At 42.9% G+C, this 25,911-nt stretch overlaps 1 protein-coding gene across 2 annotated transcripts in view; it reads left to right on the top strand.

Moving 5' to 3' along the window:
• PGM1 (phosphoglucomutase 1) overlaps nt 1–23,406 on the top strand; it is a 57,670-nt gene extending 34,264 nt beyond the window's left edge. For both annotated transcript variants that reach the window (XM_059045166.2, XM_059045157.2), the window contains exons 5-11: nt 776–966; nt 2,240–2,394; nt 4,854–4,969; nt 13,977–14,112; nt 17,125–17,308; nt 20,006–20,140; nt 22,747–23,406. In XM_059045166.2, coding sequence (XP_058901149.1) covers nt 776–966; nt 2,240–2,394; nt 4,854–4,969; nt 13,977–14,112; nt 17,125–17,308; nt 20,006–20,140; nt 22,747–22,836 — 1,007 coding nt within the window. In that variant the 3' untranslated portion in view covers nt 22,837–23,406. The remainder of the gene's footprint in view (nt 1–775; nt 967–2,239; nt 2,395–4,853; nt 4,970–13,976; nt 14,113–17,124; nt 17,309–20,005; nt 20,141–22,746) is intronic.
• The last annotated feature ends 2,505 nt before the right edge of the window (nt 23,407–25,911 follow it).

Genomic DNA, 25,911 nt, shown 5'->3' with positions numbered 1-25,911 from the left:
TGACTGGTTTTCCCTGTTGTTCATTGTTACTGTTTTTTGTTTGTCTGTATTCTTTTGATCAGTTTTTCGGATAGCTTGATAGAGGAGAAGGATTAGGGCTCTGAATCCTAGTGCCTACTCCTATCTGTGTAAATCTGGGCAAATAGCTTCCTCTCAGAACCTCAGTTTTCTTATCTATAAATTGGAGGAAATAATTGTAATACAAAATTTATAAAATGTGTGCTGGTACTGTTCTCAGTGCCTCATATCTATTAACTCACTTAATTCTCACATCAACCCTGTTAGGTAGCTACTATTATTAGCCTCATTTTGCAGGTGGGGTAGACGGAGGCACAGCAAAGAGATTAAATAGCTTTCCCCAAATGGTACAGCCAGTAATTGGCAGAGCTGAGATTTGAACCCAGACACTCTGATTCCAGAGTCCAGGTTCTTAAGCACTAAGCTGTACCACCTTGTGGGCCTTTTCTAAAGGACTGAGTGAGAAAACAGTTGAGAAGCACCTGGCACAGGTGTGTAGCAGGGCCTTCATAATGGTTCACTCTCTTCCCTTCCCCCACTCTTTCCTTCATCAAATGGCCTCACCCTTTCCAACCTAATCTCTCAATATTCCTGTTTGTAGAACTTTCTACTCCAGACTTATCTCCCCACAAGCCCTTGAATACAGTTTGCTTGTTCTCTTTGCCATTCTCCCTAGAACACCTCCACCTTACGTAGTAAGTCCTCACCTCCTGTAGTAAGTTTTATTTTCTGGTTCTTTATTTCATGCTCTGCATAGTTGTGGGACCGTATGTGAAGAAGATCCTCTGTGAAGAACTCGGAGCCCCCGCAAACTCAGCAGTTAACTGTGTTCCCCTGGAGGACTTTGGAGGCCACCACCCTGACCCCAACCTCACCTATGCAGCTGACCTGGTGGAGACTATGAAGACAGGAGAGCATGATTTTGGGGCTGCCTTTGATGGAGATGGGGTGGGTACAAGTGTTTTTAAGTGAACTCTGATGCAGGTCAGGCCTGATCCTAAAGACGGGGAAAAAGCAGACTGCTTCCACCAGGTCCTGTGGGCCTAGGAGTGCCAGTCAACCTCCTTCATTGCACCTGGAGTCAGGGCTCAATTATTAGAAGACCCTCTTGAACAGGATGAGTCCTTGAAATGGAACCCATGTGTTTAATGTCTGCTAAGAGGGGCAGGGTAATGGGGCCTGGTTATGATGTCGTGACTGGTGCTTCATGAACTAGTTGGGTTCTAGGTACCTGACCTGAGGTAGGTTTTTGCTCTAAATGAGCAGCTAGCTACTTAATCTCTGGAAAGGGTCTTGGCCTTATAATATACCCACCTGTTCATTCACATTAGCTGAAAGATGAAACTATAATGAGAGAATTAACATTTTATTCTTTAGCTACAATTAATATTTTAAATAAACACGCACTTTTATTTACATTGGTGAGTATATGAAAGACGAGAAAGGAAACTGTCTTAGGCTGTATGCTTGATATCTCAGAGGTAGTAAACACTACACATATTTACTTAGTTGAAAATATATTTTGGTGGTTGCTGTTATTCTTTAACATCATCTAGAATTCATTGTTTCCTAAAGATAGATTTTCCAATATCAAAATTTGGGGACATTAAAAGGGTCCCTAGCAGACATCATTTGCAATGCATCTTTCTGTGGCAGTGCATGATGGGAGTTATTCCCTCCATACTCTCAGTTACTTGAGTACTTCTGGTATGTCAGGCACCAGGAGAGCAGTGAGGTGGCAGCATGTTCTGTTGGGTCCTGCACCACATGGAGGGCCCAAGATTTAGAAGCCTTTCCTTGAGGAAATCTGCTTTGTTCCTTGAAGGATGCCTGGTAGACCTACCAGACTCTAAAGAGCCCATATTTCCTCTCATTGTGATCTCTCCTCTCTTTGGGGAGAGAAGAGAGGTGATTAGTTCCAGAGTTTGGAAAAGGTCAGGGAGGTTACAGTCAGCTGACCTCTGGAGGGAGAACAGAGGATTCGGCCCAGAAGGAGTTTGTGCTTCCACTTTAATTTAAAACAGTTTTAGCTCTTTGGCACAGAGGTGCCATTGGCCCAGTGGTACTGTACAGATCCATTAGGAATAAAATCCAGTGTTTAGAAGCCCGTATGAATAAATGTATCATAGTTTTAAATTTTATAAAACCTCCATGTAAGATAGTTTGGTTTCTTCAGCACTTTGATTAAAAGATCTTCCTTTGAATTCCCCTTCTCCCAAAGGATCGAAACATGATTCTGGGCAAGCATGGGTTCTTTGTGAACCCTTCAGACTCTGTGGCTGTCATTGCTGCCAACATCTTCAGCATTCCATATTTCCAGCAAACCGGGGTCCGCGGCTTTGCACGCAGCATGCCCACCAGTGGTGCCCTGGACCGGTATGTCTCTCCATTCCCTTGGCTCCCACCAGGCCCTTCACAGTGCTGGGAACATCCTTCTTTCCTTTTCAGCTAGGGCATCTGATACATAGTATGAGCTATGGAAGTGTTTATTTTATGAAGGAATGGATGAACTTTTTTCTGGGTTGGTTGTCCCCCCTCTGTGCTCCCTTAGCACCCTGCATTTCTTCCATCCTGGCACTTATCACAGTGTCCTGATAGCCTGTTTACTTGACTATCTGCCCTGTTAGACTAGAAACTTCTACAGAGAAAAGAATGTCTTATTCACTGTCCTAAACTCTTCCTGATCATGGTGTGCCTCACACACACACACACACACACACACACACACATCATTTTTTAAAATGAATAACTGAATGTTAATGAATAAATGAATGGATAGCACTTCATTGTAGTCAAGACATCATTCTAGAGACTCACTTTCCCTTAGCAGTGTATACAGAGTTTGGGTGAAAGAGCAGTTTGATGTAAGATCAGTGTTTCAGCAGAATTTTCAAAAAAGATTCCTCATCCAGCCCCCATCAGATGCCCATACACACACAAGCATAGTAAATGTTCATTTATCCAAAATCTGAGTAAACGTAAAGATAAAATAGTTTAAAAAAATACATTCAGTTTTTGAGAAAGGCTGTACCAGTGACAGTAAACAGTTGATATCTCTGACTTGCTTATTTATTGATTGATTGTATTTCATCTCACTTGCAAAGGCTTTAGGGTAGCTTATGGGATCACATCTATAACATCTGAAAAATGTAAGTTATAAATGAGGACCAACCAGGGAGAGTATTAACTAGACCATGTTAGGTGTCCAATAAATGTTTCCTGAATGAATAGATAAAGAACAAGTGAATGAATAAAAGGTCGAGGCCAGGGATGAAAGCAGAATGTATGTAACTAGGAGCTTACAATCATAATTAATATTAATTGAACATTACCTCATGCTAGACACTAGATATGTTTTAAGTCATTTAATTCTCTAACCGACCCCATGAAGTAAATGTTATATTTAACTCCTCTTTACAGGTGGGAAAACAAAAGAACAAAGAAATTAACTAATTTGCCCAAGGTCACCCAGCTAGTAAATGATGGAGCAGAATTTGAACCCAGAACCTTTGCTCCCAACCACTGAGCTATACAGTAGTTTTCTATTTCATGTGTGTGTGTGTGTGTGTGTGTGTGTGTGTGTGTGTTATAGAACTAGTTCTGACTTCAGCTAACAAAGTAATGGCTAATATTCATATAGTAGTTTTTAGTTGACAAAACGCCTTTTTACATTCACCATCTCAATTGATCCTCATAGCAGTCCTTATTTTAAAGAGGAGGAAACCAAAAGAGTAGTTAGAAGTCCTGCCCGGGACCCCACAGCTACATCAGAGCTAGAATTAGAACCTGGTACTTCTGCCTTCACATCCTCCATCCGAAGTCATGAGCTGGTGTGTGGCCATGCTCTTGTACATTAGACTGATCAGGTCCTGAAATACCTTCTGTCTGATCCAAAACAGTTTAATTCCAAGTTCTGAAAAAATTGATAATCCACATGTAGGATGACAATGGAAAATACCTCATTACCCAGAAAAAAGTTCACTGTACTTTCACAGGTTTCAAAATCATAGATCTAATTATCCTCAAATAATAGAATTGAAATATGATATTGTGTTGCTAGTGATAAGACAAGCATTTTGGAAAGCAAATCTCACTAAAAGAGTAAATGAAATGTAGGTAACTTTTCCTGTTCAAAGGGCAAGGGTTTAAAAAAAAAGCCACTCAAAGGTTTCAAATAGCCTAAGGATAATATAGGGAGAGGTAAAAGATATATTGCAGGGGACAGGGGACCATGCATCATTGTGGATGCAGCTGGTGCACATGGGAGACCGCACTGGGCGCTGTCCTTGGGGGGGCCTTCCAGGGAAATGAAAGGAGCACTGACTGGGCAGCTGGATAGCAGGCATTGGTCATCCTGGCCATGTGACCTTGGGCTGATCACATAACATTCTGGGTCCTGTTTCCTTCTCAGTAAAATACTGACCTCCCAGACCCAATATTCTATGTCTCTATGACTATAGGTGCATCAAAACATCACTCTTTTATTCACTATGGAATGGTTATAAATACTGTCTGTATCCAAAACATGTGGGTTTAAATGGCCCCCCAAACAGCCTTGCCCATTTTGCTACTGTTGCTTCTTCTAAAATGTTAAACTCAGTGACCTGAATTAATTCTTTCTTCGTCCTCTTTTCCCCCCTCCTCTGACTCCACATATAATAGCACATTGTGTGCAAGTTTTTCTCATATGATTTTTCACCAATCTTAGAATTATGTGTACCTCTGAGGAATACTAAATGGGACCCTTGATACAATAATGGTTGCTGTTTTCCATCCCTCACATGGCTATGCTAGCAGTCCTGCTGTGATGTAACTTTGATTTCATGCCTTTGAAGGGTGGCTAATGCTACAAAGATCACTTTGTATGAAACCCCAACTGGCTGGAAGTTCTTTGGGAATCTGATGGATGCAAGCAAACTGTCCCTTTGTGGGGAGGAGAGCTTCGGGACCGGTAAGTGTGCAGTCCTGAGCCACTGATTTCTTTCCTGTAAATGCTACTTGTGGTGAAAGAAAGCTTAGACTGCTAAAGGCAGCACTGAAATAGCAACAGTAGCTGATGTGTCCTAAATCAAGATACAGCTTATTTATAACAACCCTGATGTAGTGTACACATTTGAAAGCAATGAGCACGTTCTGCCAGGGAGGGCTAATTTTACTTTCAGAGGATCACGTCTACTGAGGCAGGAAGTTTGATCCTTGAGTCTGTGGGGATTAAACAGAGTGATAAACACATTTTTCTTCCCTCGGTGGTCAAGGAAACCTTTATAAATGTTTTCATTTCTAGGAAGAATATGGTGGAGCGAGTCAGTTTCTTGTTTTTATTTAAGAGAAGGTTTCACCACAGCATTACATCTTCCTCTTTAATAGGCACACGTTTTCCGTAGCAACAGATTATGATTTGTTAAGGTTAAGTGGAGGGAGACCATTAGGGTGGAACTAAGTTGCTAGGTGATCAAGAAGTTGACGACAAGGATCTATATGTAAATTGTGGTATGATGAAAGAGTAGAACATGGTACGCTTTGGGAGATGTCCCAAGACCCCTAGATCCCACTTTCTATGCTCTCTCTCCTCTTCTATGTCTGTCCAATATCGACCTGAATTCCCACCTCCATGACCTTTCCTGTAACCCACCCTACATCAGTCTCTTTCTTTTCTAAATATTCATTCAGGCGTGTGGCCCTTTCCCTCGTGTTGTCTCCAGCAGCCAGGTTACAAGGTACTTAAGTGGCCCTATTTCCTCTCCTCCTATTTCCTCTACCCAATATTTTGAAGTAAAAGGACCAGTCTTCTGGGTCCTTCAGTACTATTCTTCCATCCTTTAGCAAAGAAAAAATCAAAATCTAGCATTGTATCAGCCTTGCCATTAAGTTGCAAGTCATGCTAGTTAAACAGAATAGAATGCTGATTTCTTTTCCTACAAGTCCTAGGGCAGGGTGGGTAGAATGAGCTGGTAAAGTTGAGACACCCATTGACAAAACTCTAAGCAGTTTAATATCCTTGAGGGAGTGGCAGTACCTCTTGGTAATGAATTGGTTTGATGGAATTGGAGAGTATTAAGAAAGATGGATGAGTCTGGGGGGTTAAACGATGTCTACAAAGAAGGCTACATGATTTCCCAAGGTTCTAGGTCTTTGGTAAGAGGTAACAAGTCTACTGCTTAGTCCTTTCCTACCTCATAAAGTATGGATGGTGCCATGTCACTCCATGGGATACTAGATGAATACCCAATGGACCTGTGAGGTGGTCTTCTCCCATGAAATCTCCTCAATGTTATCCAGTGCAGACTTGGTGTCAATAATTCTTCCCTATGGATGAAGCTGTCTTTGAAGGCAGGTACCATGTCTAAACCTTTGGTTTCCTGACCCCATGTACCTATTTCAGTGCTGAGCCTAGCAAAAAGACAAAAGTCTAGAACAGGTCTTTCCAGGGTGTTTGGATGTGTGGAAAGATACTAGTTCCATGAAAGAGTTCTGAGTTCAATACAGATTGGGAAACTTGGAATATACCTTTCTGTCTTGGATATTCATGATGATATTATCATTTGAAGATTCCAAAACATTCTGCTATAAGGAATCCTGTTTGTACAGTTCTACCTAAGCATAGTTAACTGCGATATCTCTTCTTTGTGGTATATCTAGTAACATATTGCCCCACAGAACCATGTGGGTAGCATTGGTCAAGGTGGGTCAGAGTCCTAGAGCCAAGTAGCCAACCAGGTGTTGACTGGCTGGGAAGAGGCCTGAAGACAGGACGGCACAAGCTGCTCCTCCCTCACATGACAGGCCTTCAGATGCCAGAGGGCAGTTCTCAGGTCCTCTCTTCTCTGGCCACCCAGCCATAGTCCTCCAGTTATCCCTCACTTCACATTGGTTATATACCCAGCATGAGTTTCTTGATGCTTCCCTGTTCACCAATGCCCTTTGAAGAAGATCATGTCTAGAACTGAGCCCAAATCCTCTAGGGTTGACCTGCCAAGTAAAGAGTAGATGAGATGACTACTTCTAGAAAACTGGACCCTGTAGTTTTCTTGATGTAACTTAAATTTATGTCAGCTTTTAGGACATTTCACGATACTGTTTAACCCATGTAATGTTGTAGATAATTAAACCCCCTTAAGCTTTTACTTAGGAACATTTGCCAAGAAAAGTCCCCATGTTACGTTTGTGGAACTGATTTCTTTGAACCCAAGTATTCGATTTTAAATTATTTCTTGTTAAAGCTTGTTCTTATTTGTTTACTTATTAACCCACTCATCAAATACTAAGTACCAACCATGGTTTTATCTTCCCTTTGATATCTTTTATATCAAAAGAGAGAATTCATCATAAGAACAATCCACAAACTCATTCTCTCTCTCTCTCTGAAAAAAAGACAATTGTTCTGCAATATTTCTGAGGTAAGCATTTAAAAAACCAGGCTACATAGCCATGGGTCTCCACTGCTGAGTGAGTGCAGCTGAACTTATTTAACTGAACTTCTGATCTCCTTATTTATAGAGGAGTTAATTTCCACCTACTATGTCCCTTGCTGGCAAATGCTTCCAACGGTTCCTTTACAGAGCTTCTCAGGATGGATGTTAGTGATTCTACAAGCTTTGAAATATTTAAATTCTGTAGCTTAATTGAGTACAGGGTCATTTATTTGTGTATTTTTCTAGGCAAGTGCAGAGGCAATTTCTCAGGACAGCCTCCCTAACCTTCCAGAGTGGGTCAAATCCCCTTATTATTGGACTTCATGATACCGCATACTTCTTCCTTGCACGTATTACAGCTGTAACTTTACGATTATTTATGATTACTTGAATAACGTCTGTTGGTTCCACTAGATTGTAAGCTCCATGAGGACAGGAGTCACATCTGTCTTGTTCTCCATCATATCCCCAGAGCCTCCTGTAAATCCCAAAATGGACCAGGTGCTCAGCAAACACTTGTTGAATGAATGGGAGAACACTCTCTTCACTTGGCATCCTCCATTCAGACCAACAGAATCCTGCTGTTGGAAAGGAAAGAACTTTAAACATTATCCGACATACATTTCTGTGTGTTGCTGGAGTCATAAATAACCAGTCAGTGCTCTTCTGCTTAAACATCCATCTCCGTGGAGAAAGCCCACCTCACCTCTGGCTGCAGTCTGGGACTCTTGTGGGGACTCAGCATCATTCCCACTCCATAGTCCAGAGCTGAGGACCCAAGGTCTTTGCGAAACGAGATGACCTTTCATGAAAGAAAAGGAGAAGTTTACTGGCAAAGAGGTGCATAGGAGTCAGACTTCAGAACTGGCTCACCAAATAAAACAAACCGCTAGCATTTAAAAGCACAAGCCGGGCTTCCCTGGTGGCTCAGTGGTTGGGAGTCCGCCTGCCGACGCAGGGGACGCAGGTTCGTGCCCCGGTCCGGGAGGATCCCACATGCCGCGGAGTGGCTGGGCCCGTGGGCCGTGGCCGCTGAACCTGCATGTCCGGAGCCTGTGCTGCGCAATGGGAGAGGCCACAGCAGTGAGAGGCCTGCATACCGCAAAAAATAATAATAATAATAATAAATAAATAAAAGCACAAGCCATAATATGACTCTTACCAAGTATACGTTAGTCTGTTTATGGTGGAGAAACAGCAACTCTCTTACATGATTACTGTAGCCACCAAGGCTATGACACTTCCTGAGACGTCAGCATTACAAATGCCAGGGATAAAGGTGTTTTTGTTAGGGCACCAGAACTAGACAGGGTGAACCTGTTGTTTTTGGTTGATCTCATGGAGCAGTTATTTTCCCCCCTAACTGTGGTCGCTGATGCACGTGTTTATGCACAAGGGTGGAGGGAAACCTTGAATTCTTGGGAAATTGGGAAGGAAATAGAAAGTGAAGTCACTGAATAGAATAGAATATCACTGCTTTTGAAACTCTTCCTTGGGAAAAGTGGGGGGTCTTGGGAAAGAGGGATAGGAAACCAGGTTGAGGATTAACTTGGTATCATGTGGAAATATGCCAGTAAATTCTGATCTGGCTGGGTCCAAAGGTTAGCAATATTTTTCCCCCATCCCATCTTGAAAAGGTCCTAGTGATGATACAGTATATAGGAGTGATATCTTGAAGAAGTACAGCATTCATGCTTTGCAGATTTCTTTTAATTTTAATTTCTTATGAAAAGTCCTTCGTATTTGTACTTCTTTTCATCAACTCATTCCTCAAATGTTTATTGAGCTTTGACTATATCCCAGATACTGAATTAGGTTCTGGGAACACATTGTTAAGCATAACCTCCCTGTGGAGGACTCCGTGGAGGCCACATTTGGGGAAGGAAATCGGACCCCGGCCAGGCTATTACAAGTGTAATAGAAAGTGATAGAAACTGAAGTACAGGATGCTCTGGGAACTGTATAGTCAGGGCGCCTAACCTGGTTCTGTGGTGTAGGGGATTAGATGTCCTATCTACTTCTCTGCCTGCCCTGATTTGCCTACCTACTGAGTACATTTTCCTGTAGGTAAAGCCCCCACAGGAAGGTTAGAGCATCCCGTCTCTGGAAATTTCCCAGGAAGAACACCCCAGTAGAACTAGGCTGGTACCCTAATTATAACTAACTCAGATAAACTGTTACCTGCATGTCTGTCTCCCTCATCTGTACATCTGTGCTCATCTGTGAGGGCAGGGAACGTATCTTATTCATCTTAGTATTTTCTCATATACTTGGAACATGGTAGGCACTGATTCAAATTTGTTGAGTATCAAATGGAGTTTGGGTTAAGACACATTTCCTGCCTGTCAGGCGCTTACCAATTTCCTCCAAAGGAAACAAAATTCCAGGGGCAGTCATGAAGCAGCGCAGGATGAATTGATAAATGGAAAGTTTGGAGGTTGCTGAGGAGGAGCCCCCTTGAAGGCCGAAGTGGTCTGGAAAAGGCTTCCTGAGGAGCTTATCTGCCCTTTCACAAGGAAGTCATTTGTGCAGTGGAAGCCAAAGAGGACAGCACTGTGGACAGAGCAGGTCTGCTGGACCTCCCAGCCAGTCAGCTGAGGTCTGGGCATTCTCTGGGCAAACCTGTATTGAGAGCTGACTGCACGCCAGGCACGAGCCGGGGATACAATTCTTGGCGTAGGTTGGGGTAAGAGCAGACAGGGTGTGATAGAATAGGGGTAAGAACAGAGGGTAACAAGTAAGGCATCCTAGATAAGGAGGAAGTTGAAAGTAGTTGCAGGAGATGTTAGCTAGGCTAATAGGTATATGTGGGGTGGACATTTCCAGGCATGTTTAGGAGATTGAATGAGAGATAGAGATGGTCAGAGAAAGAGACAGAGGCAGAGAGACAGAGGCAGACAGATGGATGCTAGGGTTTTCAGAGAACTCTGTGGAGCTCTTTTTCTGCTGCCATCGTCCATCCACAGGCCTTGGCCTGGCAGAGGCAGGAGCCCAGGCACTCCTGAGATGCTCATACTGGTAAATGAAACCTAATCCCTAAACTATTGGCTCTTGGCTCCCTGAACAAAGGTTGACATTTTTCTTGGCTGAGACCAGAGTGTGCCCTGACTGAGCAGAGTTTATACATATCACAAGGTGCTGATTAAGCCAAAGTCAAGTGACAGGTGTTTGAAGATGCTGAAAGGGCAGAATCCCCACAGGCTTAGTGAGTCCCTGACCTGGACTAAGTATGAAAAGACCTGAGGCAAAACTCCTGTCAGCTAGGATCAGTGGTGCTTGCTGATAGTTTTCCCTTTCCTTACACTTCTGTGGGATTGGCTTTTTTTTTTAATTAAAAAAAATGGTACCAGTAATTCACATTCATAACTGGAAAAAATTAGATAAAGAAGAAGAGAAAAGCACTGTAATCACACTGCCCAGACAAAAAGAACATATTGGGTTATATTCCATTTTCTTTCCCAATATGTAGAGTTAAGGGACGTTATTTTTGAAAGCTTATTGAGGTAGTAGAAAATGTTAATTTTCCCTAAAACTTTTTTAATTTTCCCTTATTAATAATGGTATCTTGCATTTATATTGTACTTAACAATTTATCAACTATTTCCACTCTCTATCGCAGTAAAGTCTTAAAATTGTGTGAGAAAGGTGGCATTATCCCCATTTTACAGTTGAAGAAACTGAGGCTTGGAAAAGTTAAGTGACTTGTCCAAATTCAAGCAGCTTATAAGTAAGTTTCAGAGTCAGGTTTTCTGACTCTTAGGCATAAAACATTTTCCATTGAACAACAACTGCCACAACTGCAAAAACAACAGTAGCTTGAGAAACACACACACCATTGCCTTTTTTCACTACTAACCTGTCATCATTCATTAGAACCCTAAAGAAAATGAAATTTACCCAGGCTTCCTGAGTATTAGTCAGAGTTACCTAGAGTTTTGATACATCCAAGGTGATTAGTGAAATTAATGAGAATTTTCAAAGAGACTGGGGATTGTGTAAATGGAATAGAATGTTTATTTATATTATCCAAGGCAGATGATTTGTTTATAATATTAGGTGTGTGATTTAGTTATCTCCAAGTAACTTGGTCAGAGTTGGGTGAGATTTTTAGATTTTACTGTCATTTCTACATAAAGGAAAAAGCCAATTCATTACTTAGAATAGGAAAAGCACAAAGGAACACTGTCCCCTATGCTTTCAGTCTAGCCACCTCCCTTCTGCCTCTCCGCACCCCACCCCCAAGAAAAAAGAAAAGAAAAAGGAAGGAAGGACAGAAAAAAAACCAAACCTAGGGGCTCACAGATGAATAATTCCAAGCTGTACACTTCTGTCATGAATTCCCAGTATACTGGGGAAGCTGCCAGGATCTTACTGCTCAGGGTAAACTATTGCCAAAACATATCATCATTTGCAAAAGCTGTAGGAGCCAGAGAGCTAACGTTCTGTTCCTTGAAATAGCACTAAAGGCAAATAAAAGTCCATAGCTAATAAAATTAGGTTAACATTTCTTAAATTTGTTATATAAAGTGCTAAAAGTATTGCCTGATATTTCTAGTTTGCCAGCATCCAGGTTTTGAGAACTGTTGTTTCTAAAAGTAGTGTCTTACTGAAGAGGGACTGTTTTTTGGGGAAAAGTTGTATATTTTTATGAACCAAAAAGAAAAAGAGAAGATGTTGGAGTAGATTATTAATTGATGAATTCATTTATGAACTCCTTCACAATTAGTTATTTAATATATTCCATGTGCTATGCTAGCCACCAGACTAAGTTACAAGGATATAAGAGATGCCTCCAAGATATACATGGATAGTGGAGTAAAGGCTCATGAATAGATGGCTGAGGCTCTAGGATTATGGCGCCACACCACATGTTTTGAGCAGTTGCTATACAAGAAGAACAAGTAGCTCATCACTGTCCAGGGAAGCTGGGAGCTAGTCTCAGATAGGAGAGGACATTTGAACTGGGTCTAAAAGGATGAGGAGAGGAAGGAAACAAACTTACCTCATGCCTCATCACCAGAATTGTGCTAGATACTCTCACAGTCGTAAGGAGCATAAGACCCAGTGGGAAGTCAAGAAGGACAGAGAGGTACATAAAAAAATTCAAGGCATGATAACATGCAAAACATTATTAGAGGAATTGTATCGAGTCCTATTCAGAAATCAGAAAGTAAAGCTCAATATCGTCTGCTCTTTTTAGAATAAGGAATTTAAAGGCCAAAAAGTGAGAGTTCTGTTCCCCATCAAGCTCTTGGGAAAGGGTCTCCATGCATATAAGCACATCCAAAGGAGCCAATTTGTTATTTTTGATAAAGAGTTTAACAAGGACCTTAGCAGGAGACAGATGTGCCATAGTTTATTTAACCAAACCCCTTTTGGTTAAAGAAAGATATCCTAGAACTGGAGTTCCTGGATCCACAAGTAGGTCCATTTTTAAGCCTTTCATACTTTTTGCCAAATTGCTCTCTGGAAGGACTGTACCCCTCCCAGCAGCAGCATGTTGGAATCCCATTTCCCTTTACCTCCCCTGATGCTAGGTGTTCTCATTTTTAAATCTATGGCCATTTGTCAAACAAGCAGCAGTTTCTTATTGTGGTTTTAACTTTAATTTGTCTTCTTAAAAATAATACAGCTTTTTATTATGTAAATTGAGTACCTATATTTATTCTTTGATGAATTGCCTATTTATATCCTTGGCCTGTTTTTCTATCAAGATTTTACTTTTTTCTTATTAATATATAAGAACTTTTTCTATATTGAGTGTTTTAAATATCTACTTTATATTGCAAATGTGTAGTTTCTTTTTTTTTTTTAGCTTACCAATGGCCTTTTAATTTTATCTATAGTAGTTTTGCTGATAGAAATGCTAATTTTTAAGTAGAAAAATACATAGATTTTTTTTCTTTATGAATTCTGAATTTATATGTATTTGCCATCTCTAAGATTTAAAAAAATTATATATATCTTCTAATATGTAAATGTTTTCAGTTTTTATATTTGAATGTATAATTCATCTGGAATTCTTTTTGTATGGTGTTTTATAGGGAAAAAACTGACTTTTTCACAACTGTTTAGCTAGTTAGACAAATACTACTTAAAAAGTAATCCATTCTTTCCTATAGCCTTAAAGTGACACCTTTATCATTTATTCAAGTCTCATATGTGTTTGGGTCTCTTTCTGGGTGCTGTCTTTTGTTCCATTAAGCTACCAGACTATTTTAGTTATTAAAAATTCACAGTGGTCATGTTCTTTTGTTTTTTCCACTCACATTCATACTTCATAATTGATACATCAAGTTCCAGCAAATTATTCCACTGACATTTTTATTGGAATTTGCCTTAAATTTCTAAATTACTTTGGGAAGCATCACCTTCTTTTCAATAGTATGTGGCTTTATTCAATATGTGGTTTCTTCTATGTATTCAAGTTCCTCAGTAAAGTTTTATGACTTTTTTGGTTGGGTCATATTTACCGTTGAGGAGTTTATTCCCAAGTATTTTGGAGAAATCACGTTTCTCACAGCCACATGCTGTCCTCCTGACCAGGTTCTGACCACATTCGTGAGAAAGACGGACTCTGGGCTGTCCTTGCTTGGCTCTCCATCCTAGCCACCCGCAAACAGAGTGTGGAGGACATCCTCAAAGATCACTGGCAAAAGTATGGCCGGAATTTCTTCACCAGGTAAGCCACAGCCTGACTGGGTACAGAGGTAGCATGGGGAAGTGGACAGAGGGAATTCGAATGCATACAAATTCTTTCCTGTCTTAAGTGATAATAAAACCTCAGTTCCTTCAGCCTCTATCAGTTGGGGATTTTTAATATAATTCAGTCAGGGTCGAGATGAAGTCAACTTTTATGTTAGCCATAAAGAACGAGGCTTAAAATTTTTAGTTAACATATTCAAAAGAATGAATGTTTTGTCAGCCTTTTAAATGTACCTATCAGGTGGACATGATAATAACTTTGGATTTGGAGTCAGAAGAATGGATTAGAATTTTATTTCTGCCCCCTAGTAGATTGGGAAGTCATTTAACCTCTTTCTGTACTCAGTTTTCTCATTTGTAGAAATGGAAATAACAGTCTAGCTATTGAGTGGATTAAATGAAATATGAGTCTGAAAGTGTTCTATAAACTGTGGGACACTGAAAGTATGGAAACTTTTTCTGAAATTATGGAAACAATTATGCTTAGTCTAAATCAACTTTTCTGCCTCATTAAAATAGGTCCCCGAAGGCTGTGTAGTTATCCGTACTTCATTCATTGATTCAATATATATTGACTGTGTACCTACTTTCTGCTAAGCACTGGAGATTCTTCAGTGGACAAAATACTTAGAATAGTTAGTAAGTCTTCTTTACCATACATACTTCTATTTTTAAGAAGCATTAACATTTTTTTTCAGTTGTACTTTTCACTAATTTCAATTTGCCTTTCCCCAGTAAGTGTAAAAATCTAATAATTTTTTTCCTGAACCTCACTGTTCTAATTATGGAAAATAAATATGTAGAAAAGCATATTAAATAAATTATTTATGTAAGAAATACAAAGGTATTATTTCTCTGAACCTCAGTTGCCTTCTCTATAAAATAGGTGAGTTAGACTAGAGAATTTTTAAAATATATCACAGATTTAATGGTCCATGATCTTTGGATAGTCAGGAAAAGAATTCAACCTTCAGGAACTTGGCCTCCTTAATCAGAATCCTTTTTTTGACTTTGGACAAGTGTATTGCTATCTTTCTCCCTCAGGTTATTCTTTTGTGGAAGGTATAAGTAGTATCTGCCACATGGTACCACACAGTAGCCCTGGTAACCAGTGCAAGAATCTCTACTTTCTAAGAACCAGAAAAATCTGGTAATTTAGAACAGCAGTCATGAACTCTCTAGAGCCTAAAGGATCATGAAGGCAGGACCATATCTGTTTTTGTAATCCATGGCATCACCAAACACTAATTCATAGCGACATTGTGTAAATATGGTTTGAATAGATAAATGAATGAGTTAACAAATGAACAGTAACCAGAATGGAATAAGGTTAGGGGGGTTTGTTCAGAGAGGGTCACTCTTGAATCAGTTAGGAGTCTCCATCTAAAAACTATCTTAACATATTTTTATTAATTTCAAATAACTGCTAACCAAGTATTACAAATAAAGTCCTCAGAACCTGAATTTATGGTTAGTTAAGACTCCGTTATACCCTCCATTTATTTAACAAAAGTGCTTTTTGCATGCATTGTTTCACATCAGCTTCGAAAACAGTTATTGATAAGGCAACTGACATTCTAAGACATGAAGCAGCTTTCCCATAGTTGCACAGTTAGTAACCAATAAAGGCTGGGTTCATAGCTCATTCTGTCTGATTCCAAAGCCCAGATTCTTTCCATTATACCCCTCTGTGCCTAGGATTTATAGAACATTTCCCTCAAACACCCAAAGGTCACAGATGTAAAGCACAAACACCTGGTTGTAATTTTTTGCTGTTTATCATTTTAACTGGGGGAAAGAGCTGACTTCAGGATTAAGGGGACTGCTGTCCTTGATTCATAGAATCCTGGAGCCAGAATAGTTGGCCTTAATTCCCTGGTATTTCTCATGTCTCAGAGGTGTCTGCTTGCACATATCAGATTTGTTTCACTATTGCAAATAAATATAGACTCTGCTATCTTGAGCCTCTAAAAAAGAACTCTCTCAAGAGGGTGTGTGCCACTAGGACAAGAAAAGCCACCTGTAAGAGTCTTTAACCTCATAAGAAAGAAGTCAAGAACAATTCTTGGAGGAAAAGTAACAGTCATAGAATTTCATTTGTGATGTACTTTTTTTTTTCTTGGCCCTTTTGCATCCACACCAGGCCTCCTCTGTCAGGGTGAATGCTGTGGACCGGAATCCACTCTCACTGAGAGGAGGGAGGCATTTCAGGCTTCCCTGGTGGCGCAGTGGTTGAGAGTCCGCCTGCCGATGCAGGGGACACGGGTTCGTGCCCCGGTCCGGGAAGATCCCACATGCCGCGGAGCGGCTGGGCCCGTGAGCCATGGCCGCTGAGCCTGCGCGTCCGGAGCCTGTGCGTTGCAACGGGAGAGGCCACAACAGTGAGAGGCCCGTGTAAGGCAAAAAAAAAGAGTTAGGGCTTAAAAAAAAAAAAAAAAAAAAAAGAGTTAAGGCTTGGCTCCTTCCTTTGGTCGGTGAAGAATTGGCCTTACTTGAGGAAGCTCCTGTGGAGACTGGAACTCTCCTTATCCAAAATCTCAGCAGCGTCAGGCAGATCCCAGACTGGGAGCCTTTCCAGCATTTATCCCAAAGAAGCTCCAGCAGTTTGGAAGAGGAGTGCCTGAGTCACGTGTGCCTTTATGCAGATAACATTGCTTTTGTTTCTACATTCTCAGGATGTGGTGATTAAATGTTAGATAATATCTCTCAAAAGCCTTTGAAGCTTCTAAGAGCTTTATTCTATCAAAGAGCCAAGATGGGAGTTTTCTGCTTATTCAGAAGCTCCTAACCCTTTCCTGAAACCCTCCAAACCCTTCTTTTCATCCCTCGTCTGCTCAATCCCCAGAGAATGACACGCTCATATTTTTGCCAGCTTCTTCTGAAGTTAGATGGTTTGGGGGAGGGCCAAACAAATGCTGTAGAAAGTGGTGATATAAGTTGGTGTGATCTGAAGTCAGCCCTCAGGCCTCAACTTTGTGATTTCTTCCAGGTATGATTACGAGGAGGTGGAAGCCGAGGGTGCAAACAAAATGATGAAGGACTTGGAGGCCCTGATCTCTGATCGCTCCTTCGTGGGGAAACAGTTCCCAGTGGGAGATAAAGTTTACACTGTGATGAAAATTGATAACTTTGAATACAGTGATCCGGTAGATGGAAGTGTTTCAAGAAATCAGGTAGGAACAGACGTATGTGCAATGTGGGAGAGAAGCCTCGGAGCTTCGTCTCTGAAATCTCAAGAGAAAAAAGAAAAAGGCTTCTTGGTCATTTGTCCTTTGCTGCCCTGTTTTCTCAAGTGGCTTTCTGCTGAGTCACACATGATTTGTACAGGTACTCGTAGGGAAAATGGTTTTTGCCCTGATTTTACGCAAAACCCTATGCCCTCATTCTGGGATTCTTAGTCTAGACTCCAGAAAAACTTGTACATTCTCCAGAATTCTATGCAAGGGGTCATGTTGAGTATGTGTGTAGAAAAGATCCCTAGAATCTTAAAAAGGTGGAGAACTGCTGCTTTAGACCGCAACCTCCTTCTTCTCTCTCAAGAGCTTGTAGCAGAATGCCGGCGTGGCATGAGAGTAGCCTCTTCATAGACATTTCTGTGATATGTTCTGATTTCTAAAAAAGAAGAAAAAAATAGACAAGCCATTTGCAGACTTAGAAACATTCACTGTTATTACCTGTAGCATGTGACTCGCAGCTGACCCTAACACAGCAGCGCATAGGACGACATCACAGTTGAGACCCTGGACCGTGTCTGGATATGTACAGAACTGTTAGCTTTTCCCTCACTGGGAGCCAGGCACCCAGGGTGCGGGCTGGATCAGCCCTTCTCCAGGCTTCTCACTAACACCTGGGCCCAGGTTTCTCTCTCCTCTGGTTCTGTTGTTTTTGTCACAGAATGGACTCCTAACTTAGAAACAGAGATAATATAGAGGGAGATAAGATTATGCTATAGCTGTCCAGTTAGCTTTTTTTCTGATCCAGACCCAGATTTTTGTCTGGGTCCTTCTCAAGGCATCCAGCAGGCTTTGAAGGAGTTGGGCTACACGACTTATTTAAAGTCTCTCTCTGGGGCTTCCCTGGTGGCGCAGTGGTTGAGAATCCGCCTGCCAATGCAGGGGACACGGGTTCGTGCCCTGGTCCGGGAAGATCATGCCGCGGAGCGGCTGGGGCCGTGAGCCATGGCCGCTGAGCCTGAGCGTCCGTAGCCTGTGCTCCGCAACGGGAGAGGCCACAACAGTGAGAGGCCCGCGTACCGCAAAATAAATAAATAAATAAATAAAGTCTCTCTCTGGAGAGCAGGTAGTGGACAAGTGGATGGAGCATGGTCACAGTGACCCTCAGTGCCTAGAGTCTCCCTTTGTCAAAATTCTGGCCCCGTGGCTTTTCTTCCTTATGCTTTTTCACCATCTGTGAGAACTTTGGGTCTAGTATGGATGATCATAAATGATGTCTGAGATAATTAGAAAAAGAGAGGCCTGGGGTGGAGGAGGGGGTGGGTGTAGGAAAGGGGAGGGTGGGGCCCGGGGGCGGGGGGCAGAGCAGAGCAGAAGATTTTGCGGTGAGGCTTCAGAGAGAGAACAGACCCTTAGGCAAAGTAAACCCCGACTCTGCGCTGCATCCAGCCTGTACCAGGAGAGAGCGGGGATGCTGGGGTATGCATGGGAGGGGCGTCGGCATGAGCACGGGCTCTGTGCTCCGTGCTCAGAGGAAGAAATCAGCAGCTCCACGTTTTATAATCAGAAAGTCTGAGCATTTAGATGGAAGACCGGGGAGGAAGGAAAATCTTCTGAAGTAGATATAGCATCTGCAATCAAGTGAAAAAAATTTAGAGGCTTCAAGTTGAAAGTTGTGGGAGAAGGAGGCCAACCCTGGTATGTGTCTAGAAAGCAGGAAATGGTAAACGGGTATTAACTGTATCCTCCGCATGTTGGCTAAGTGGGAATGTACTCTGTGTATTTCATCTGCTGTCTTCAGTGCTGAGTGGCATGATTAAACCCTGGATTGGGTCTGGTGACAAATAGTAGATGAGAGGTAGTATCTTTCCTTTTGGTAGGCCATCAGCTTTATGCAAAGTTCTTTTTATGGAAGAATTGACAGACTTATCAGGACTGAAGGGTCTTCAGATAACTGTCTTGCTCAGCCTTCTTACCTCAAGAGTCCCTAGCCTTTTTTTCCCTGAATCAAGATTATTAAGGACAAGAGATGCGGCCAGAGAGGGAACGGGGAGGGCAGGAGATAGAGGGGCGGGGCTTGGCATTGCACCCACATGGACCCTGCTTTGAGTCATCAGGCATTGGTGGAGACTGACCTCTGGATCTGGCTCAATAGGTCGGAATAGCTGGCCTCTGCCATTTGGGGCACATGGCCCCCTGTTCTATTTTGAGGCTTTCCATCAGTGTTTTGCAGAGTTCTTCCTCTGTTCCACCTGAAACCTCCTTTGCTCTGGTTTCAGCCCATTTTGTCCGTGTTTCCCTCCTGATCTGGAAATCGGATTTCTGTATCTAGCATCTTATTTATTTATTAACTTATTTATTTGGCTTCAGACTGGAATGGTTAGTCCATAAATCACAGGGAAGCGGGATGGAGAGGGCAGGGCTTGTGTCAGCCAGCCTGCCCAGGGTCCTGTCTCCCGCGTGACCCTGGGGATGCTTCTCTCCCACGAGACCGACCCCCATTGGCTGGATGCAGTGACAGGCTGACCGAGGGCAGACTCTCACGGGGCTCAACTGTGGCCGTTTCTCAAGGATCTAATCCTCTGATTGATCAAGTACGGATGAAATCAGATCTCCAACTAGACCCCTCATAATTTGCCAGCCTTCAATCTTTCTTCCAACATGCAAGGAAAAAAGAAACTCTGTTACCTTTCCCAGGGCTTGCGGCTCATTTTTGCAGATGGTTCTCGCATCATCTTTCGGCTGAGCGGCACCGGCAGTGCAGGCGCCACCGTCCGACTGTACGTTGACAGCTATGAGAAGGATGTCACCAGGATCCACCAGGACGCCCAGGTAACGCCCAGGCCCTGTGCCCCAGCTAGTTCTTCTGTCGGAGGGAAGGGTAGTGGCTCCATTGAGCCTGTCATCACAACCCGTTTCTCAAATGATCAGACAGGTGGGCTCACTTTCCTCCACGTCTCCTTCAGTGCATCAGAAAACAATAATAGCCAACAATTATCTGAGCATTTTCTATTCACCAAGCTCTGTTCTAAACCCATTACCCAAATGGATATACTCATTTCATTCTCAAATCTGTTATCCTTATCTATTACTATCCCTTCTACAGATAAGGAAACGGAGGCTCAGAAAGGTTAAATAATCGGTAATAGGTTCACACGCCTGGTTAAGTGGCAGATTCAAGAGAACTAATCTTTAAAATCAGCCCCTGATCTGGTGTGCTGGTCTGTCACTGATTATTTGCCACTTTGCTTGGTCTCATCACCTGCCCTGGCAGAAGAACATACACTGGCTCTAGATTTGGTCAGGGCTAGGGGATAGGCAGGGAGAGACTGTTTCAATGGCCCAGAAAGAAAAGTCTTTATGGGAGAGTCTTTGGACTCGCAACCTGTGTTTTGGGGTCCCAGCCCCACCCAGAGTGTCTCCAGATGTATGTTAGAGTGAGGAGGGGCCCTGAGAGCCAGAGGTGGAACAGAGAACTTGGAGGACGGCCACCCAAATGGGGAAGCAGGGACGCACAGGGGAGAGTTTCCCCACGTGCATTCCTTGTTTTGGGAACTGCTCCCCAGCCAGAGCTCCAGAGCCAAAACCAGTTTAGGAAGTGCTGGGGTACATCAGCCCTGTCTTAGCAGCTCACAACACACACCTCGCCATAAAGCTTGGAGCAGACTTGCAGTACATATGCCTGTTTAAATAATGTGCGCCATGTCTATTCTCCCACGAAGCCTTTTTCCTTCTAACACCTAATTAGAATCCTGTGAAACTCATTTGGAAACCCCTGGCATAGTGATTTTGATCTCTCTAACCCATTTTGGAGTTAGATCTTGTTTGAAATTCAGTTCCTTAATAACTGTGTGTCCCTGGGTAAGTCTTTTCAATGCTCTGAACTTTGGTTTCTTTGTCTGTAAAATGGCAGAATGCTACTTACCTCACAGAGTTGTTATAGGGATTTAAGGAGATGATGAAGGCAAAATTCTGAACACTGTGCCTGGCACATGGAATTAGCTTTTGAGGAAAAGTGGCCCTTACATTGTTTTTATTACAAAAAGAGAGAAATGAGAGGATGCTTCACTTTTACAGTTTTTCCAGTGGCCAGGCAATTAGCTCCAGTTATCGCCAGATTGCTGTGGTGTTGAGACATCCCTAAAACTAAAATCAAAGGCGATGATGTCTACACTGTAGAGCCACAGAATAATAGAGCAAGAGCAGAAGAGGAAGGAAGTTGTGTTTCTCTGTCTTAATACCCGACACATGGTAAATACAAAGAATGAGTGAGAGTTAAGTTTCGTCTGAACCATAGTCCTCGGGAAGCGGGAGGGCCCTGAAGGATGCAAGGTGCCCACATGCCCAGGTGTACCACCATTCTATCTGGGGTTGTGCCTTTCCCTACTCTAGAGCTGCTGGGCCTCAGCCTCAGCACTTCATTGGTACTGTTGGAGCCCCAAGGGGAATGGCAAGTGGTATGTCAGTGTGTGCAGTGGTTCTCCAACTTTCTTCCAGGTGTAATGAGTTGGTAGAGATTTAGATGAGGGAAAGCAACAGTGGTCAATAGAAAATGTACTACTCTTGGCTCTGCCCTTGAATCACTTGGTCAAAGCACTTCACTTCTTTGGGTATCAGTTTCCTCATCTATTACATGGGCAGTTCAACTAGATACATAGTTTTCTTTTTTTTGTGTGTGGTACGCGGGCCGCTCACTGTTGTGGCCTCTCCCGTTGCGGAGCACAGGCTCTGGATGCTCAGGCTCAGCGGCCATGGCTCACAGGCCCAGCCGCTCCGCAGCATGTGGGATCTTCCCGGACCGGGGTGCGAACCCGTGTCCCCTGCATTGGCAGGCGGATTCTCAACCACTGTGCCACCAGGGAAGCCCATCTAATTTTCTTTTGTTAATATTAAAATATTTATTTATTTAAGCAACAGCAGAATTCTTTTTTTCCCTTAAGTGAGAGGTAGATGGGAGGGTGGCGTATTTTGAAAAGACTTTTTTGGGTAGAGTATGGGAAACAAATAGGAGGATGCAGAAGCGGATGTTGAAGCACAGTTGTTCCAGGTAAGAGGGAGGACTTGGTTTAGCGAGAGCTGTGGCACTGGGATGGAGAGAACTGGGTGACAATGGGAGAGAGGTAGAAGATAAGTCACTTAGGCTGCTGGTGGGTTGGACAAGAGGAATGTGAGGGAGGAAGGTGTCAAGAATGACTCCTGGTCATTCATTTGCTTTATGTAATAGATCATTGACTGAAATAGGGAATGCTGGAACTAGGGTTTTTTTGTGAAGAAAGAACATGTCTTTGTTTTTAGACTTAGAGTTTGAGGAGCCTTTGGGTTATCAGAGTAGGCAATCAGACACGGGTCTGGAGCTCAAGGCCTACTCAGGGCTGGAGCTATGGATCCGTGTCTAGAGAAAGTGATGGCGAAGGTTTTTCTCTTTGTGTCTCCCTCAGGTCATGTTGGCCCCCCTTATTTCCATTGCCCTGAAGTTGTCCAAACTCCAGGAAAGGACGGGACGTACTGCACCCACCGTTATCACCTAAGAAGACAGGCCAGATGCGGTACATCCCTCTACCCCAGGCCCTCCGATTGAAGAGCATGAACAGAAACAAAGTGTATTCACCCAGGCTTTTTAGAATTTGGTTTTTCCACTAACCAGTCATTGAAAAATGGTACAATTCCAAGGCATTGCCAATTGATATGCCCGTAAGAGCCATGCGGGAAAGAGAAAAAAAAAGGACCCAGGGGCTTATACTACTGTCAGTTCCTTTTCGTGTCCTCGTGCACCACTGGTGTGTGGGTGTTTGTCTCCTTAGCACCAGGTCCTGTTTACACGACAGTGGAAGATGGAGGTTGAGCATCAGCTCATGACGCTAATTTCCATCCTTAGGATCCACCCGTGAAATGACAGTGCAAGTTCCTTTCTCCTTTGTGAGCTTTCCCCCCCATTTACTGTTTACATATAGTCCAGCAAAATGCAGTTTCTGGTGCCTTCTCTCCAATCAGTTCTTTCCTCAGAGTGAGACGTACTTGTCTACAGAGTTCTGCCTTGTTCTGCAGCGTAGTCCCATTCACACAAGTATTGGGGGATATTAAAGCAAAATAAGCTACAATTTCTATATGTTTTTTTTTTCTTACAAAACGCTCTTTTGATTTCAGAAAGAAACGAGATTTTTTTAGAGGGGGTGGGTGGTATTGTATTTTGTTTGGATGTACTAGCTAGAAAAAAAATGTTCTCTGTGCTTCGTTTAAAATTAGACTCAAGAACTATAATTTCAAATTTTAGCAGGGTCAGCTGAGCCCTGGCTCCTTCTGAGTTGGATAAATTAAGCTCAACATAGTTAACTTGGAACAAGGAAAAGGAAGATAGTTTTCAGGAGATCTTAAATAGCAAAGCACTGTCTTGTGCCCTGTGGTGCTGAGATGCCACCCTGCCGGTTGAGGGGACAGAAGCAGAACCCTCGGAATCTGAGAGCAGGATTTCTGGCATTTGGCTGGAAATCTTGAGCCCGTTGGCATCTTATTCATCTTAGACTATATTCAGCCCACGAGCGTAACTTAGTCGTTAAAAGCATAGTCTTGGGAGCCAACAGACCTGAATTTGGATCCCACTTGAGACCTTGAGTGGTCTTGGAATGTCATTCTCCTTATCTTTAAAATGGGCTTGAAAAATAGTTCTAACTTTGTAGGGTCATTGAGAATATAAAGCGAGTAAGTCTGTGAAAAGCCATGGGCACAGTATCTCATTCATGGTAGGTTATCAAATAAATGGGAACTAGGATTATGTTTACAATATTGTTTCTAGATTTTAAAGAATCGGAAAAACAAAAACTATAAAACAAATATTTGAAATGCATTTTATGGTTTGGAAGGCACTTCCCATAGTCACCTGCCATATGGACTGTTCCAGAGAGACAGCCCAGCTCTGCACCCCTCCCCGACCCAGGGTGGAATCCCCATTCCAGGTGGCAGGGTCTTTATCTGGGGTGAGATTTCCAGTGTTGCCATTTAACAAGGGGGTCCAGCCCAGCAAACAGAACTGAGCTTTGACATTGATGAGGTGAAGATGAATGCTTACTGAACATTAATCCTATGCCAGGTACTGTGCTGAGTGCTTTCCATATACTCTGTAAATGCTCCCAATAACTATGAGGTAAGTACTCTGAATATTCCGACTTTAGAGATAAGGTTCAGCTCATCATCCAAGCTCGCACCACGGGAGGGTGGTGGCATGTACCCCGGCAGGGCAGCCCTAGTCCTGCATGGTTTACCAATGTTTTGTATTGCCTCTAGTACTAACTGGCTACTTCTCAACTACTTCTAACAGGTGAAAGAAAGCCGTGCAAATGCCCCTGTACTTGGTGATTAAAGGGTGATCCCTTGGGTGCCAGAAACTCTATTACTATTGGCATTGTTGTCCAACCCCTACTCTGGGGGTTTGGATACCTGGGTGTATCAGTCAGCCAGGAAACATGTATTGACCACCTTAATTGTGAGATGCCTTGGGAAGGAAAGGATGTGTAACACACAGTTACTGCCCTCCAGCTGCCTGTGAGACTAGCTGGAGGAATGGAGTCCCACACAAATAGAAGGCTGTGTAGGACTCATAGACACAGAGAACAGACGTGTGGTTGCCAAGGAGGCATGGGGGAGGGAGAGGGGTGGACTGGGAGTTTGGGGTCGGTAGATGCAAACTATTCCATGTAGAATGGCTAAACAACAAGCCCCTACTGTATAGCACAGGGAACTATATTCAATATCCTGGGGTAAACCATAATGGAAAAGAATATAAGAAAAAGAATATATAGATGTGTATATCTGAGACATTTTGCTGCACAGCAGAGATTGGCAGAGCTCTGTAAATCAACTATACTTCAATTAAAAATAAAAAAGAAAGAAAGGCTGTGTAGGATAAGTGCCTTAGGAGTTGTGTAGGCAACACATGCTGTTAGAATCCAAATTTTCCAAGCGCCTCTTCAGTTTCAGAAGATGGTTTCCAGTAACCCTCCAAGCAAGACATTCTTGTGCTTGTTTTAGAGCTGAGGCAACTGAAACTCAACAGAAGCTTCAGTAATTTGCCCCAGGTTTTCAGCTACCATGTGGTGTAAGTGGAATTTTGACCCTGAATCTCACTCATTTTCCATGACCCTTTGCTGCGCCGCCCCCCCCCCCATCTGTTGAATCAGCTGCACACAGTCCCGGGTCTATGTCCCCTGGAGCGGCTTCAAGAATTTCCTTCTCATCCCTGATCATAATTGAGCTGCTTTCCCTGAAGCACTTGGCTATAGGTTTGGGAGCCGTTAGCTCAAAGGAGGAAGAGGGAGGTGTCTGGGGCCATGGAGCAGTGGGGTGGGCTGGGGTATGGGCTGCCCTTCCTCCTTCTGTGGCTTCCAGAGAGACACCCTAACACATGCCCCCAGGCATGCAGGGAGATGGAACCCTGAGAGGCCGGCGAGCAGCGCACAGCCAAGCATCCCCGCCTCCCAGGATTGATGTGGTCCGTGAGTCAGGCCTGTTTTCTTTAGGGTGTGGTGAGGATTACGGTGAGAAAATTGGGTTTCAACTGTCTGGGGCCCAACTCTGAAATTTCAACTTTTCCCCTGCCTCTTGACATTCAG

Source organism: Kogia breviceps, chromosome 1 (genome assembly GCF_026419965.1).
Source record: "Kogia breviceps isolate mKogBre1 chromosome 1, mKogBre1 haplotype 1, whole genome shotgun sequence".
In the NCBI taxonomy this organism is placed as follows: Eukaryota; Metazoa; Chordata; class Mammalia; order Artiodactyla; family Physeteridae; genus Kogia; species Kogia breviceps.
The sequence above is the reverse complement of the archived record's forward strand: the minus strand, read 5'-3'. Positions and strand labels throughout refer to the sequence as shown.